Below are 18,516 nucleotides of genomic sequence, written 5' to 3' on the forward strand. Positions count from 1 at the left end.
GCCTGAGCTGTGGGGCAAGAAGAGGAGAATTGGAGAGCACCAGGGGGTCAGGTGGGTGGGAGGAGCCTTCACATTCCACTTTGAGTTCCATGGTGGCCCCGATGGAAGCTGCCCTCATGTTTGGGACCCAGGAGTGCAAGAGATCTGTTTTCTTTGGTGTGTTTAGAACTTGGAGGGGGACTGCCCCATAGAACGTGGGAGTGGGGTCAGGGCAGGGGTTGACTCTGAGTGGCATGAGAAGTTCCTCTGGGCTCCCGGGGGTCACAGAGCTTGAGAGAGTGTGTTGCACAGGACTGTGAATGTGCTCATGGGCCTGCACCCAGGCCAGGCAGTGGGAGAAGGAGATGAGCACAGGACCAAACCAGGTGACACCTGAGAGGCTGGTGGCCTCACCCTGTGATGTTGAAGCAACAGTTACACAAACGTCCCCTCATACACTGAAATTGCAGGGAGGGGAACAGTGCGGCGCACCCGAGAGGGCTTGAGTGTGATGCGACTGAAGCACTAAAGAGCAGAATTGATGGAAAAGTTAATTTGACTGTTTACTTAGAAATGACTGAATTAAATCTGTATCAGGTGTAATTTTGGCTTAGAGTTAGAAAATCAGATTGGGTTATATAAAATAAAGGTACATTTTAAAGTTAAATGTCTTACAAACCTGAGTCCATGAGTGCAAAATTTCAGTCTATTACGTTTAGTTGAGGAAGGAGTAAGAGAAAGAATTCCTTTGCCTTTTTAAAACAAATTTTCCCTTTAAGAGAACACAGTGATAAAACTGTTAGGTTAAACTTTTGGGAGTCACTGATCTTATTGCATATCAAGCTTCCTAATAATTTCTAGGACACATGTAATTGTGAGGCTCTATAGAAGCAGAGAGAAGCTGTCTGCCGATTACACCGCCTGGTTCTTTCTTGCTGTGTGAGGATGTGCTCTGGCCCAGATTTCACATGGGAGGTCTCTAAGCAAATGCACCTGCTTACATCAGTCACATGGAGGAAGCTGTTGACCATGAAGTATCTCCATTTTGTACTCGGAGAGCTGCATAGTTTATATGGCATTTTTCAGGGATCCGTACTCCATAACTCCTAGGATTCCAAGTTTATTTACTGTGAGCAATCCTAGACACACCAAGTACATCCCGCTGAAAGCATTCCACAGATAAGGATTCTCCTGCTAGCAAATATCCTTGGGTTTGCTAGGAGGTCTTTCACTAGCAAGTTTACAGGGAGATTTGATTAGGTCACCTTTCTTGTCTGGGGTAACCCCAGTTAAAGTGAGAGAATGGACTACAGGCTCCTCCTCCTTGCCGTCTTCCTTCACTCAGGGAGAGAAGATACCTGTACTAGAAAGGCGTGAAGAATTGTGATCCAGGATCTTATTGGCAGCCTGTTCGCAACAATAGCGCCTAGAACAGTGCCTGGCAGTTAGAAGGCACTTAATATTTTTTTTGATTGAATGAAATCGTCTGTTGACAATGGAGTAAAAAAAAATGTAGTATTTACATACTATGGGATCCATACACTCATTTTAAAGTAATACGAGTTTCTATGCTATAACAGCACAAATTAAAATAATAGTGGTTTAGATAAAGAAGTATAGTTTGAGTAAACCCTCCAGAGCTGGTGTGGAGGCTCCACCCTCCTCAGGAACCCAGGGTGCCTACTGTTGTGTGGTTGCTGCTCTCCACATGTGGCTTTTGCCCTGAACTTTGAGATCGCTCCTTTAGCTTCACTTCCCCATTTCCTTCAGCAGGAAGAGGGAGGTGGAGGCACAGTCTGGAAGTTGCACACATCTCATTGGACAGACTTAGTCATGTAGCTTTGCCTAGTGCAAAGGAGGCTGGGAGATGTAGTCCTTAGCTGGACAGCCGTGTGTCTAGCTAAGATTTCTATTCCTGTGGAAGAAGGGGAGACTGGTTATTGCAGGAATGGCGAGCAGCCCGTCACGCAAAGCGGATCAATACATTACTGATAGGAAAAGCTCCCAAGGGCATATCGAGTGGAAAATGCAAGTCACAAAAACACATATTTTTAATATCCTGTTTTTGTGTAAAAAATTCTAACACCCCTCAAAGAAACCTATACATTTTAAAGTGCACATATGTTTATATGTAAATATATGGAAAAAATACAAAGGAAACACTCCAAATGGGTAATAGTAGTTATCTCAGAGGTAGTAAATGAAAACTGGGAAGAATCCAGGGAATTTTTATCTTGTGTTGTTTCAACTTCTTATGATGGGAATATGAACATATTTACTAAAAAAAAAATTCCTTTGAAGGAAAAGTAAAAATTATTTTAAAAAATTATTTTAATAAGAACAAAGTCGGTGAGAGATGGCCTTGGAAACAAACTGTACTTACATGGCGTAGCCAATGACAGGCTCCTTGGATTGCAGGCCAGGAGAGTTTCAGGTTCAGCACATAGATTTTTACGCTGCTTTTCCAGTACAATGAGAGGAAGTTTCAAAATAGATTGTAAAAAAATAAAAAAGTCTGGATAATTCTAAAAGGGTCACAGCTCAGGCCCCATGATGTAAGTCTCTCTGGGAAGGGTGGCGTTGGCCATCACGCTGTGTAAACAGGGATCCCCGGGGCCAGCATCACACTGCTCTCCGTCCCCAGCGGAAGGAAGGGAGGCAGTCACTGGGCAGCGGCACTTGGAGTCCACCCAGTCCTGGGAAGGAACGGCAGCTCCAGGGAGAGGAGCCTCATGGGCCTGCGGCAGAGCTGGGGACCTGGGGCTTTGTGCCGCCTGCAGCAGGTGACCTTTCCTAGTCCCTGCAGCGTTTGCCCATGGGTTTCATCCTGACCATGGCCACCAAGTGCGCTCTCTGGGGAATGGTATCGCAGTGAGGACAGCTTCAGGCCTGTGGAGGGGCTGGGAAGCAGTGGACAGAAGCCCCCACCGTCCTGGAATAGGGCAGGGGCTCCCTGAGAAGCTGGGATCACTAGGACAGATGGCTTGGGGGCCATGGAGGTAGAGGATCCCTGAGCAAAGGGGCAGAGACCAATGTGGCCCCCTCACTGTTGGCTTGTGTTCTGTGGGGTTTCCAGGAAAGTGATACTGTTCAGGGCAAGGTGGCCGCCACATCCCTGCAGAACCGGAAGTGTCTTAAGAGTTGGAATCGGTGGCGGTGTATTGATTCGTTTTGCTGCTGCTTCAGTTTTATAGAAATGGCTTAATAACACAGTTGTCTGCAACTTGTTTTTAATCACTTCATGTTATTTCAGTGGTTTATCCATGATGTTATTGGTAGTCACAGTCTGTTCATTTTAACACCGTATAATCCATTGTGTGAATCTACTGCTACATACACAGAGCCACTAAAACATTACTCATAACGCACTAGTGAGCATTCTTGTACCTGTCTCCCGGTAGGCTTGCCAGACTTTTAAATCTTTTGCTAATCTGGGAGCTGTAAAGTGGTGTCTCATGTGGCTTTGATTTGCATTCCCTTGCTTATAAGGCTCTGTGTTTCCTCTCTGTTGAGGCGCCTACTCAAACCTTTTCGTCCCTCTTTCCTCTTGGGCTGTCTTTTCCTCATGGACCGCGGGAATGATAGATGCTGGCTGTTAGTCCCTGGCTGGTTGTGCGCATCGCACGTGTCCCTGCCCCGGGCATGACTCCTGTTTTCACTCTTCTAGCCAGATGTATCATCTTTTCTCCTATGGTTTACACTTTGTGTCTTTTATATATGTATATTTTTGAGATGGAGTCTCACTTTGTCACCCAGGCTGGAGTGCAGTGGTGCGATCTCGGCTCACTGCCACCTCCGCCTCCCTGGGTTCAAGCGATTCTGCTGCCTCAGCCTCCCGAGTAGCTGGGATTATGGGCACACGCCACCACACCTGGCTAATTTTTATATTTTTAGTAGAGACAGGGTTTCACCATGTTGGTCAGGCTGGTCTCAAACTCTTTTTTTTTTTTTTTTTTTGAGACGGAGTCTCGCTGTCTCCCAGGCTGGAGTGCAGTGGCGCGATCTCGGCTCACTGCAGGCTCTGTCCACCGGGGTTCACGCCATTCTCCTGCCTCCGCCTCCCGCGTAGCTGGGATTACAGGCGCCCGCCACCTCGCCCGGCTAATTTTTTGTCTTTTTAGTAGAGACGGGGTTTCACCGTGTTAGCCAGGATGGTCTCGATCTCCTGACCTCGTGATGCACCCGCCTCGGCCTCCCAAAGTGCTGGGATTACAGGCGTGAGCTACCGTGCCCGGCCTGGTCTCAAACTCTTGACCTCAAGTGATCCTCCCGCCTTGGCTTCCCAAAGTGCTGGGATTACAGGCGTGAGCCACTGCACCCGGTCTGTGTCTTATTTAATACATTTATTACTACTTGAGGTCAAAAAAGATTTTCTCCCTTTTTCCCCTTAAAGTTTCTTGGAGTTAATGTTTATGAAAAGAATCAGGTGAGACGAAAGTTAACTTTTTTCTCTGTGGGTCACCAGTGGTTCTAGCACTAATGTCGTCCTTCCGCGTGGATCAGCAGTGCTCCTTTTGTCACGGATCATGTGCTCATGTGTGTGTGGGTCTGTTTCTTGCTTCTCTGTTCCTTCCTAGTCAGTATCCCCAACTATACTTTAAAAAATTACTGTAGCTTTATAATACGTCTTTCTGTCTTCTAGGGCAGGTTTTCTTGTCTGTGCTTGGGCCTTGCTGTTTTATGTAGATTCTACAACCAGTTTACAAATTCCCCGAAATGCTATTGACATTTTGTGTTTTAATCTGTAGCTCAGTTTGAGGGAATTGATATCTTTAGGAGATCAAGCCTTCCTATCCATGAAAATAGTATCTCTCTTCTCTCTCATTTTGGCTTATTTCAGTAAAACTTTGTAATTTCCTTCATAAACATCTTTAATTAAATTTATTCTGTAGCTAGATTTATTTCTTGGTACCTTATAATTTTATTTGCCATTATAAATGGCACCTCTTAAAAATTGTAAATGCTTCAACCTGAGGAAGCTGGTTGAAAAAGGAATTAAAATAGAATAAATTATACATGCTAGCTCTTATGATATATGGAAGTATAATTGACTAGTTGCTTTTTATATCTAGCTACCCTATTAAGGTTAAGAAAGTTCACTTCATTACTACTTGTTAATATTTGTTTTCATGAATGGGTGTTAAATTTTTGCTGTTTTCTTTGTTATTTTGCATTCATTGAGATCATGTTTCTGCCTTTTGATGCTAACATGGCAAATTACAATGATTGATTTTCAAATAATAGACCATACTTGCATTCCTGAGATAAACCTAACTTATGATCATTTTTTTATACACTGATGTATTTGGTTTGCTACTATTTTTGTATAATTTTAAAGTCCGTGTTTGAGTGAGACTATCTCGTACTTTCCCTTCTCATTGTCTTTGTCGAGTTTTGGTATCAAGATTACTGTAGTCTCACAAAACAAAAAATTAATGGTAGAACTTTTCTATTCCTCTTCCTTCTCATTTCCCTCCCTTTCTTCTCCTTTTCCTCGTATATTGAATCTTATATTTTATTTTTATCCTCCCTCCAGAGGATTTCAATAACTTTTTATTTAAAAATTTTAAAATTAGGGATAAAGCCTGTTTTGTCTATTATTAATCTGGTGAAAACAGCCTTTTCTGAGTCAGCACTCGTCTTTTTATTTAAACTTTTCCATTTCTGTTTTCGAATTGTTACTATAAGTGGCAGATTGTTCTGACAGCTCAAGAAGAAGATCAGGCTGAATTGGCAGATGCGGGTCACTGATGTGTTGGGTGACTGGCACATTGAGTCTTGGCTCTGGGATATTACTGCATTCTTCCTGTGAATCCACTTTTTCTAGGTTCTCCCTCCCTGCTTTCTTGCCTTATGTTTTGTTTTGTTTTGATTTCAAGCCTGTTTGGTTTATTTCCTTAGTCCACACCCACCTCCTTTACCGGTGAAGAAATTATGTGCTTTGTTTCTGTCGTTAAAGGTTCTAGTCCTAGTCAATTGCTTGGGACATCATAGGCCCTAAGATATTTTGGAATAATTTAAATTAATATCTCTACTTAAATGTCTTTTCATGTGTAATATTCATCTTTTTCTTTCTTGAATAGGACACCCAGTCTTTGTGCACATTTTTCTCCTTCCTTTCACAAAAGGTGCTTTGCTATGACCCAGAAACCTTTCTTTGGTTCCTTACACGTTACTCTGTAACCATTGCTGTAAGTTTGTCTAGTTTTATGTTTGAAATGGAATTTTGTTGATTCTAAAATAGTTTTGCTTTTGGGCTTGGAATTCTTCCTGCCGCACAGAGTTTTGTAACAGATTTAACCAGGTGTGCCGGTTACTCAGCTTACTGCCCTCAGCCCTAAGCCCACCCTCTATGACACCGACAGGGTCTCTGCATCACCTTCCTGCTCACAGCTGCATCCCTGTGAGGCTCTGTCCCCAGGGGCGCTCCCCGGAGCTGGCAAGGCAGGAGTGTCACCATAGCAGCGTTTCACCCTCACAGGGGCAGTTCCTTCCCCTCTCAGTTTGCAGTTTGCCCAGCTCATTGCGCCAACCTTCTGGCCCCTCAGAAACAATGGATGGGCTGGGTGCCATGGCTCACACCTGTAATCCGAGCATATTGGGAGGCCAGGAATTGGAGGTTACAGTGAACTATGATCGTACCCCTGCGCTCCAGCCTGGGAGATAGAGTGAGACTCCCAACTCTAAAAATTCGAAAAAACTGGGCCGGGCGTGGTGGCTCATACCTGTAATCCCAGCACTTTGGGAGGCCAAGGCAGGCGGATCATTTGAGGTCAGGAGTTTGAGACCAGCCTGGCCAACATAGTGAAACCCCGTCTCTACTAAAAATACAAAAAAATTATCCGGGCATGGTGGTGCGTGCCTGTAGTCCCAGCTACTTGGGAGACTGAGGCAGGAGAATTGCTTGAATCTGGGAGGTGGAGGTTGCAGTGAGCCCAGATTGCACCACTGGACTCCAGCCTGGGTGACAGAGTGAAACGCTGTCTCAACAAACAAGCAAGCAAACAAACAAACAAACAAAACCCAAGGGCTGGAGCCCCATGTCATGTCCCTTGGTGGTCTGGGCCCCAGCTCCCCCGGCTGTTTTCCTCTGAGCTGCCAAGTTGGAGTAATTCCTTCTGCTTCCCTGCATTTTCCCAGCCCTGGGGTGGCAGCGGCTTCCCGAGGTTGTTACTCCATGGCATCTCAGAGTCCCTCTGCCTTTCCATCCCTCAATACCAAGCTACCCCTTCTCTACACAGTACTCTCTGTTAGAACTACGGGTGGTTTCTGTCTCCTGAGTGAACCCTGAAGAATATAGCAGGAGATGCGAAGATGTGAGCTAGAAATCTGACTCCTTGTAAGTCTCTATATTGCCTCTTTTTGGAAATACCTTCGGATGATCTGGTCTCTCTTTTAAGCTACATACTCTCTTGCGTACAGTCTATTTGTTCAGTAAGTATTCATTGAGTACTTGGTATGCACCAAGCACTGTGGGAGGGGTGGGGGTGTAGTTGTGACCAGGACATGGTCCTTGCCCCACTGGGGCTTATGGACTAGTGTTTATTTAGACCGAATTGGTTAGGAATTTTTAGTTCTAGCAGTGTGGGTAACGAAAGAAAAAAATACATAAATTGCATTACATCAAATGTAAAAACTCTACGCATTAAAAAACGCAACCCACAGAATGAAGGCAACCCACAGAATGGGAGAAAACATTTGCAAGCCATGTATCTGATACGCAGTTAATATGCAGAGTCTATAGAGAACTCCTATAACTCAGCAACAAGAACAAACAACCCAGTTAAAAAATGGGCAAAAGTCCAGTGTGAATTCTGTGAAGTAGAAAAGAAAATAAAGAGAAATTAACATAAAAAATGGGCAAAGATCCCGTGTGAAACTGTGAAGTAGAAAAAAAAACGAAGAAAAAGAAAAATTAAAAAATAAGCAAAGGACTTGAATAGACGTTTCTCCAAAGAAGATACACAAGTAGTCAATGAACGCGTGGAAAGATGCCCAACATCATCAATTATTAGGCCAGCGCCAACTAAACACACAGTGAGGCAGCACCTTACACTCCTTGGGATGGCTACTATAAAACAACTGCCACCACCATCACAAGAGAGAAAAATGACCCGTGTTGGGCAGGATGTGGAGGAGTTGGAGTCCTGGCACACTGCTGGGAATGCCAAGTGCCGCATCCACCGTGGGAAACAGTGTGGTGGCTCCTCAAAAAACGAACAGTACAATGACCGCATGGCCCACAATCCTACTTCTACGTATATACCCAAAGAATTGAAATCAAGGTCTTGAGGAGATGCTCTTTTTACACATGTTCATAGCAGTATTATTTGCAATAGCTGAAAGGCAGAAGCCACCCAGATGTCCATCATCAGGTGACGGATAAACACAGTATGGTCCATCCATACCGCAGAATATTATTCAGCCTTGAAGAGGAAGGCTACAACATGGATGACCCTTGAGGACACCATGCTCAGCAAAATCAGCCAGTCGCAGAAGGACAAACACTATCTAATTCCACTTATGTGGGATTCCTAGAGCAGTCAAATTCATAAAGACAGAAAACGGGAGAGGGGGCCTGGGGGAGGGGAATGGAGAGTGCGTGTTAAATGGGGGCAGAGCTTCGTTCTGGGAAGATGAAAAGTTCTGGAGGACAGTGGTGATGCTTGCATAACAGTACGAACACACCTAATGCTACTGAGCCAGCTAACTTGGTAAATTTTGTGTTATCTGGATTTTAAAATCAGATTGAATAAATATTTTGAAAGTTTAATAAAAAACGGCAGTGCAGTAGTACAGCAGGAGCTGGGTATTGTCCCAGGTCAGCCACGAGCTGTGTGACCTTGCACGGACTTGCTTCCCTGACTTCCTGGTTCTCATCTGTGGATTGAGGCGTTGGAATGGTTCTTATGCCAAAATGATTCTTCGCTCCGAACTGATGGTCGCATGGGATGATTCATTGTTTTGTTTTAGACAGAGTTTTGCTCTTGTTGCTCAGGCTGGAGTGCAGTGGTGTGAACTCAGCTCACGGCAACCTCTGCCTCCCAGGTTCAAGTGATTCTCCTGCCTCAGCCTTCTGAGTGGCTGGGATTACAGGCATGCGCCACCGTGCCTGGCTAATTTTGTATTTTTAGTAGAGATAGGGTTTCTCCATGTTGGTCAGGCTGATCTCGAACTCCTGACCTCAGGTGGTCCACCCGCCTCGGCCTCCCAAAGAGTTGGGATTACAGGCGTGAGCCACTGTGCCCAGCAATTCATTGTTGGCACTGAGAGTGGCCAAGAAATTTGGTACCTGAGCAGGGGGTAAGGTTCTACCCTTCCCCTCCCCTCATTTCTAGCGGTTTTACTTTGGAGGGACCCCGATGCTTTTCTGGGCCTGTCTGTGGTAGTAATGCCGGTTGACCGGCCGTCCCTTGGGACCCTGTAGCCAGGCAGGTTGATTGGCCTGAGGCCCTTGGTTCTCCCTGAAGCTGGCTGGCTCATGCTGGCTCACTGCATCCTGGATGCCTGGGGGCCAGGGTGACCGGCCTCTGTGGTTGGCGGGCGGGCGATGTCTGCTCCACTCAGTGCCCTTGAGTGCTGGGTGTGGTGGCCGAAGGCTGGGCGGTGGAGATGGTGCCCTGGGGGCCACCTGTCTTCTCAGACAGTCGTGAGGAGTCTTCTCAACTTAAAAGCTGGAGTTTGAAACAAGTGGCCTTTTAGGCCATTTTTATTGTTGTTTTCTCTGTTTAGTACTCTTTGGGGAAGAGTCAAGATTATGTCATACCAGCAGGGGGTGCTAAATCGGCGGTGATGATCTGAATTTATTAATTTACAAAACTTTGTCAATTTGAGAAACATGAGTAAACGCTGGTCTCTCCCTGCTGTGGAAGTGTCACATCTGTTACTGGCCCTCGTTCCATGAGTTGATTTAGTGCTTTGCAAGAATTGTTTTCTGTCTGCTTGTTAGACTTTTCCTTTCTCCTTTACATCTCCAAAGTGCACAGTGCATCCATGTGTGGACAGGCATCAGACATCCTTTCTTTTACCTGTGCTGGGAACAAGTGGCAAGGCTGACTGGAAGGGCCGCTCACCTGGGGCGTGGTCAGGGCTGCCAGGTGTGGTGGCTCACACCTGTAATCTCAGCACTTTGGGATGCTGAGGTGATTGATTGCTTGAACCCAGGAGTTTCAGATCAGCCTGGGCAACATAGCAAGACCCAGTCTCTACAAAAAATACAAACATTAGCCGGGCCTGTTGGCACATGCCTGTGGTCCCAGCTACTCAGGAGGCTGAGGTGGGAGGATCACTTGAGCCTGGGAGGTCGCGGCTGCTGTGAGCCATGATCATACCTCTCCCTCCAGCCTGGGTGACAGAGTGAGATCCTGTCTCAAAAGAAAAAAAAAAATTAAACTCTCTTATCACTGTCCATCTAAATAACAGAGAGAGGCTCTCTGAAAGAAATGATGTTTATCTGGGAGCAGGGCGTTGGAGTAGGCAGATACTTGCCATGGTCTACAGTGCATAGCTGGGGAGGCCAAAGAAGACAAAGGCTTTTAAAGGAAAAATGAGGATCACATGATTGTTTTGAGATAATTATCCTTGCGACAAGGATCAGCACCAAGGATGATACCAGGCTGGAGGTGGGCGGGCGGTTGCTGGGCAGATAGATGTCCTCACAGTGTGTGTTTTGAGTGAGGTTGTGATGGCCTGTGTGCATGGCTGTGATTTGCACGTCTTTGTGATGGATTTGTTTTTCCCAGGCATACTAATGTGTGAGCCCTCCCTTCATGGCCCTCCCCAGCTCTGTTTGTTAGGGTTTTTAACACAAGTGACTCATTTTGATTCTGACAGCCTTAATCTCACAAAGCCATGGGTTCATTCCCCACCCTTCTCAAGAGCAGAAAATACAGAATAGCAAATCTATAATGAGAACAAAGTCACTAATTGCTTTAGCAGTGGACTGAACATTTCCCGTTATTGCTGTTGCCGTAACACACGTCTGCATGCCGTACAGGTGCCCTGCGCTCCCCATTGTTGGGCAGTCAGTCCCCCGTGTTGTGGCCTCCATGTCGTGTGTCTCATGAGCACTGTCCAGCACCTTCTCAGGCCTCCCCTCTGCCGGGGCCACACACCTGCCAGGAGCCGGGCGCTGTGCTGGGCAGCAAGTTTTCAGACAGCATCAGACGAAGCGAAGGGCGCTGCTGCTGTCGTCCCATGGCAGTCCCCTGGGGGAGATTCCTCATGGCTGACAGCGGTGTCACTGGTGGGAAGGAAAAGACCCAAAGACTGGGAGAGAGGACGCTGGGGAGTCTAACTTAGACGGGGGCTTAAAGGTCTCTTACAAGAGGGGTTGTTTGGGTTGAGGGGTCAGGGGAGGGAAGAACATGCACAAAGGCCATGAGGCGGGCGCCCGGGGTGTGGACCCAGAGCGTGGACACGGACGCCAGCCTAAGCAGGAGGGAGCGGGGGTGGCAATTTATCAGTCACCACAGAAGAGCACGCTGGCAGGACACTCAAGGTACCTGCCATCAGGAGCAGAGACACCAGGAAGCCACATCTGTGTCCTAACGGGACCACAGGTTCCCTCCAAAGAGTGTCTTACAGGCTGATTTACAGAAGGCAGGAGCCGGCGGGAGCCTGAGCTGAGCTCCATGGGAGCAGCAGGCAGGTGCAGGCAGGTGCAGGCAGGTGCAGTGCGCTCTCCAGCCTTGGAGGCGCGGCATGCACGGGGGCCTGCTCCTTAGTTTGAAAACAAGGAGTTGTGCCACTAGTGCCTTGGAGTGAGCTGGCAACTGTGGCGCCTCAGCTTGGTGTGTGCTTGACACCTGTGCTGGCCGGTCCATCTGGCACCTGGCCGCTGTGCTTCTAGGCCTCTGCCTGCCGACTGCCCTCTGCTGGGCATCGCCACTTTCAGGATGACAGCCTTAGAGCCTTCTCTCGGCCTGGCGGGGGCCCAGTGGTGGCGTCCCTCCCCGAGCATCCTCTCGTGTTCCCGGCAGCCACAGCCCCTGGGTGCTGGACCTCTCGCCTGCCAAGAGGATAGTGACGCCCCTCTGCCCGTCTTTAGGGGCTGTGGGCAGAGGGGAGGGTGGAGAGATGGGGGTGTGGGCAGGGACAAGGGTGGAGAGATGGGGGTGTGTGCGGTGGGGAGGGGACAAGGGTGGAGAGATGGGGGTATGGGGGGAGGGGACAAGGGTAGAGAGATGGGGTACGGGGGGAGGGAGGGTGGAGAGATGGGGGTGTGGGTGGAGGGGAGGGTGGAGAGATGGGGGTGTGGGGGAGGAGGGGACAAGGGTAGAGAGATGGGGTATGGGGGGAGGGAGGGTGGAGAGATGGGGGTGTGGGTGGAGGGGAGGGTGGAGAGATGGGGGTGTGGGGGGAGGGAGGGTGGAGAGATGGGGGTGTGGGGGGAGGGAGGGTGGAGAGATGGGGGTGTGGGTGGAGGGGAGGGTGGAGAGATGGGGGTATGGGGGAGGAGGGGACAAGGGTGGAGAGATGGGGGTGTGGGGAGGGGACAAGGGTGGAGAGATGGGGGTGTGGGGGGAGGGAGGGTGGAGAGATGGGGGTGTGGACAGAAGGGAGGGTGGAGGATGGAGGTGTGGGCGGAGGGTAGGGGGCTGCAGAGGCCCCAGGGTGTGGGGTGGTGTGGGGCTGGGCCATGACAATGGGTGGGGTAGGAAGGACTTTTCAGTTGAGGAGGAGCAGCCCAGTGCAGGGAGACCCAGGCGGGAATGGGTCTGAGGACATGATGGGGTGTCTCAGCGTGGTGGGCAAGGAGAGGGGAGAGGCGGGAGGGTGGCCTGCTCCATCTGCTTCCAGGAAGGTGCAGGCATGCTGTAGGTTTCCCTAGGGACTCTCAAGGAATTGTGGCAAGGTTTTCTACAAGACTCTTATGCAGGTGGAGAGACAAAAGTAGCTGCAGAGCCTCAAAATCTTGACATAAACAGGTTCCCTTCCTTCAAGCCTGAAATTGGTCACTTAGGATTCCAAGTCCTCAGGAAAGCAGAGCTCCCAACTGTGATGCTTTTTGTTTTTAAGAGGTGGCGACTGATTTGCTGGAGCCAGCTTCTCATCTGGGGAAGTGTCTAGCATAATGATAGGCACAACATAGATGTTTGTCGAATTGAATTAATTCTGGTCATTTTCTGGAGGAGGAGAGACAGGATGTTTTAATAGCTGGTTATTTCCTGCGCCGGAGTTGGTTGGGTCTTCAGACACCAGCTGAATGCTTAGGGATTCTTTCATTTCCTAAAGTGCTTACAAAATTATGAAAAAGCACGACTTTGCTGAAAACCTGCCTTCATCTTTACTAATCATACTAATCATCTTTACTCTCAATGTACTGTGTCCACTTTCCAAGCACCCTTGCACGTGATTTCATTTGATCTGGGTAACAGCCTTGTGGGTGGGCTGCCGTCATCATGTTCTGTGTTTACAGAGGTGGAGGCTTTGTCAGAGGCACACAGTTGGCAGAGCAAATACTTGACGATCCTGGGATGACTCTTTTTTTTTCAATTTTGCATGTTTTTCTTGTATAAAATATACCTAACATAAGATTTACCCTGGGATGACTTTTAAATCTCTCTTTTTAAAAAGTCTTTGTTCCACAGTATTCCTTGATTTTCTGCTATGCCATGCATTGGACAAGACTAAACATCTCTTTGCAAAAGAATAACCTGATGCCTTTTTTCTTCGTGTTTAGGGCTCAAAATTTGGGCGGGGAACTGGACTCACTCAGCCTTCTCAACGCACGTCTGCGCGGAGATCATTTGGGAGATCCAAGAGATTCAGTATCACTCGCTCCCTTGATGATCTTGAGGTAATTTAATTTTCATTTTTCTTCTTTTCTCATTCAAGTTTTAAAAAATGCAAGTCCACCTTGCAGATACGTCTGGCTCTTTTTTGAGTCCCTGTGGTCTCCTCCCCTCCCCCTCTGTAGTGGTAACCCCTGTTTTCTGGGGGACAGCGTCCCATGCACGTTTGGGAACCTTTCTACCCTGCAATGTGTCTGAGCTGTCACAGGGCTTTCTGGGGTGCTCTTCTGTGTGCCAGACTCCAGTGAACACTTCTAGAAATGAGCTGGTTTAATCCCCACAAAAACTCTACGAGGTAGGGCCTGTCATTGCCCCCTTAAAGACGGGGCGTGATCCACAGACATGGGTAAGTGTCATCTTGTGTGGCTCGTCTATCTGTGTTTCTTTTGTAAAGAACAATGAAAAGATTTTATTTTTTATAGCAGTTTTAGGTTTACAGAAAGTACAGAGAGTTCCCTTATGCCCTCACCCACTTGTTAAAAATGCGCCGTCGGGATCATTAGGTCCTGCACTGGCGTGGGTGTTTGTTACAGTTGACAGGCCAGTGTGGACATATGATTATTAGCTTAGGTCCGCAGCTCACACGAGGGTTCCTGCCCGTGCTGTCCTCTCTGTGGGTTTGGACAAATGTCCGTGCCGTGCACCCACCGCTGTGTATCACCGAGAAAGCCACCGCCCTGGAAATCCTCTATGCCCCACCTGTTTACCCTGCACCCTCCCCTTGAACTCTGACAACCACTGATCCTTTGACTGTCTCATTTGGCATGTTTTAAAATTTTATACAGGTGCAGCTGTATTCTGTGTCTTCTTATTAATGTCTTATTCTAGAACATGTGTCATGTTTTCAAGATTTACTCCTGGACTTTCAGTCCAGTCCTTTTACTTGTTGTATGGCATTCTGCTATGAGTATATGACGATGACTGATGCCTTCCGCTATCGATAGACACTCAGTGGGAGTGGGAGAGAGTCTGCCCTTACGGCATTCTTGTACATGTCTCCTTCAGCGCGTGTGGGACGGGCGAGAGTGTTCTTAGCCGGGAAGGATCTGCGTGAGCGGTGTGGCCAGGCTCCGTCCACAGTGACTGCTCCAGCTCCTGCTCTTCCAGGAGGAGAAAAGGTGGCTTCAGGGATGGCAGGGGTCCTGGGGATTGGCACGTTGTGGCTGCAAATAGGAATCTGCCCTTGGATGGCCTGTTTAGCTTTGGTCTCTCCGGGGAACTCGAGGGCAGGTCAGGGCTAGCGTGCTGTATCTGAGCGGGCAGCAATCAGAATCGGCTGCAATGGGGTGCCCATGCTGCTGACGAAGACTCAAAAGGTGTGTGTGCTACCTAAGGCAGGGCCTAGCTTGAGGCTGAGGACCCCGGGACCATTTTTGGCTCATACTGCCATGCTGAGCTGACCATCTGTGCACGAGTCCTGTTCATTTTCCTCCTTTTCTGTTGGTCATGAGGAACTCACCGTGTGGCCCTAGGTTTGGGCTGACAGAGCTGTGCTGGTGCCCTGGTGAATGATATGTGGGTCTGGGCCACGTGCTCTGCACAACCTGCCCCTTCCCTGCTGGGTGTAAACTTCTATCTCATGATGGATTGCTGCTGGGTGTGCCCCATGCCAGGGTAGTGCCAGGCTCCTGATAGACAGCTCCAGTGTCTAATCACTGGGTGTCCCCAGTGGATGCTCCATCTCCACCAGGGCCCTGCTGCTTTCCACATGGCTTGTGGTCCCTGCTGTCTTTGCCCCACACCTTAAACTTCCTGGCTGTAAATCTCTTACTGGGGCCAAGGAGGATGGCCCAGGTGGCAGGGCCGCCTGTCCTTTTCTGTGTGGGCCCTGCTCGCTGCTGGCCGCCTTCCATGACTCCTGGGAGAGGGATCTGAGCAGCCTTCCCAAGTGAGGGGTGGTTTGCCTCTTGAGCCCATCATCCTGAATAACACGGAGGAAGGCTCTCTGTAAGAAAATGATATTTATTAATATTTGGGAATAGGCATTGCAATGAGAATATGCATGCTGTAGTAAACTATGAATATTCAGGGAGGTCAAGAAAGACAGCAGTTTTTAAAGGAAAAATGAGGAGGATCACAGGATTGTTTTGAGATAATTATCTTACAAGGATGGGACAAGTCCAAGGTTGGACAGGCAGTTGCGGGACAGATGTCCTCAGAGGAATATTTTTGTATGTGAGGCTGAGATGGCCTGTGTGCAAGGTTGTGGTTTTGCAGTCTTTTGTGATGGATTTGTTATCAGGTCTATGAGCATGAGAACCCTCCCTTCCTGGCCTTCTCTGGCTCTGTAACACTTTGTTAGGGTTTTTAATACAAGTGACTCCATTTTCTTTCCGACAACTTTCACGTTTCCCCCTTTTAATTGAGATCTTTCTCCAAAAGCATAGCTGACCAGTCATCCTGCAGTCAGGCTTTGATTGCCCCTTGGTGCTGGGATGGAGCTGTCCCAGTTTGGTGTGGTCTGGTTCCACATCAGCAGGAAGTGACTGGTGACCAGGAGTCAGTGTCAGAGCTCATTTAGCCACATTTGAGCAACCAGGGAGGTGTGGAGGGAGTGGCCCTCAGGCGCAGTCTACCTGAGTCCACTGTTAAGTACGGTTTTGTCTGTTCCATGGGTGTTGGCGTCATCTCAACACGCTGGGCCAGCACTATTCTGTTAGGAGTTGTACTTCTGCAGAGACTTAAGCAACAGATAAAAAACTTATAAAGGGAAAATGCAGAGTGAAATTAATAATAATATGACAATCCCAGTTTGCCTAATGTTTTGAGTCATGAACATAGGCTTAAAGACAACCAGTTGAATAAATCAAATGACCATAGGGAATTGGGTGAGACTTTTTATAATATATGGCCTGTTTCCTTTTTTGGTGTGTGTGTACTTTTTCCTTTTTGTGGAGAATGGGGTTTCTCATGTTGCCCGGGCAGATCTTGAATTCCTGGGCTCAATCTGTCTTCCCGCCTCTGCTGAGGTTACAGGCATGAGCCACCATGCCCCGACCTGTTTTCTTATTTTGGGTATACGGGCCTTAATTTTCCCAGAAGAATTTATCCAGGTGTAGCAGGTAGTATCAGCAATAGCACAGACATTTCCTTCTTTACGCAATGGATAATGTAGAGCAATTTTATCATCTAGTGTCCCATGACTGAGTTGGATTAAAGCAGAGTGAGCACCAGTTGTATTAGGGATGTTCCCAAAGTCACCCACTAGGTGGACTCAAGGATCTCTTAGGGTTCTATCTAGTTCCCAGCAGAAGCTACTGATTGTGAAATTTCGATTACACCATTATTCTGCCGAGTCAAAAAGGTAGGCATTAAGAGGGGTAAATGTGTCTTTATAATATGGACTCTTGTTCCGGTGCCTTGGAGAGGCTGCGCACAGCATGAAGCTGTCGGCTTCTAGTCCTGTCTTGTGGTCTCAGTGTCTCTGGTTGTGGCATCAGTGGTTTGGTGAACTCTTGGTGTGGCCTACGCATCAGGAATGGGATTTTGTCCCTTAACGTTCATTTAGTTTCAGCTTATAGGGCTTCAGGAATAGAGTAGTTCTCTGCTTTTAGTGATTCTATGGGAGAAAGTTGGATGGGAGGAAGCTGGAAGAATTGAGGCGCTTGGAAACAGTGCACAGGGCTCCAGTCTAATAACAGGAGTATTGCGGCTTTTCTTCAGAAACATGGCTGCTTCTCTCTACATTGATCACACAAGAAAAAAACACTCCGATTTTAACAACCTCCTGAGGCTGGGAAGCCAAACCAAGGCAGACTATAGATTTTTCCTACAGTCTTAAAGTTTCTGGGCCTGATAGGAAGTGACAGTTTTTACTTACCCGCTGTAAGGCTAGGAACCCTTGAAGCAGGGTATTCTATGCACGTTCTCAAATTTGAGATTCCAGACAAGGCATTGGGAACAAAACCAGTGGTTTCAGTTGTATCCTGCTATAAAGAGGGAACAGATTTTTTTTTTTTTTTTTTTGGTAAATAACCACATTGCCATAAGAATACTTGTGAACAGTTTCCAAATTTTGGAGGGATCGAGTAGGGGGAAAAAGCAAATGTTTTTACTTTTGTTTTCACAGAAGTATACTTTACCAGATTGCTGTAAGTTATAAACAGTTTAAGAAAGATAACGTTCTGGCCGGGCATGGTGGCTCACGCCTATAATCCCAGCACTTTTGGGAGGCCGAGGTGGGCGGATCACAAGGTCAGGAGATCGAGACCATCCTGGCTAACATGGTGAAACCCCGTCTCTACTAAAAATACAAAAAATTAGCCGGGCGTGGTGGTGGGCGCCTGTAGTCTCAGCTACTCAGGAGGGTGAGGCTAGAGAATGGCGTGAACCTGGGAGGCGGAGTTTGCAGTGAGCCCAGATCCCGCCACTGCACTCCAGCCTGGGCAACAGAGTGAGACTCTGTCTCAAAAAAAGAAAGAAAGAAAACATCCTTAGATCTGGAAAACAAAACATTTAAGTAAAGAACCAACAATGTTTCAAATAAAAGTCATAAAAACATCTCATCAGTTATTTAATCTCAGGTAATTAATTTTTGTTCTGCTTGATCTTGATAAGTAGTTTCACAGATTCATCTGTTTCCTTATTAGAGTTCTGAAGAATTTTCATTTAGTCTGTCGATCTTAAAGTTATTAGAAACCTGTATTTAAGAGTACTTCTTCGAGTCTTTTCCATGAATCTGATTGCAAATGCTTTTAGAGAAAAATCAAAACAATAACAATGGATAAGAAAAACAGAATAG

The 18,516-nt window shown here is 47.4% G+C and overlaps 1 protein-coding gene across 4 annotated transcripts in view; it reads left to right on the plus strand.

Annotated features, from left to right (window-relative positions):
- RGS12 (regulator of G protein signaling 12) overlaps positions 1-18,516 on the plus strand; it is a 148,109-nt gene that overhangs the window by 36,804 nt on the left and 92,789 nt on the right. For all 4 annotated transcript variants that reach the window (XM_055384414.2, XM_055384418.2, XM_055384416.2 and 1 more), the window contains one exon: positions 13,664-13,780. In XM_055384414.2, coding sequence (XP_055240389.2) covers positions 13,664-13,780 — 117 coding nt within the window. The remainder of the gene's footprint in view (positions 1-13,663; positions 13,781-18,516) is intronic.

This window comes from Gorilla gorilla, chromosome 3, assembly GCF_029281585.2.
Source record: "Gorilla gorilla gorilla isolate KB3781 chromosome 3, NHGRI_mGorGor1-v2.1_pri, whole genome shotgun sequence".
NCBI classification, from domain to species: Eukaryota; Metazoa; Chordata; class Mammalia; order Primates; family Hominidae; genus Gorilla; species Gorilla gorilla.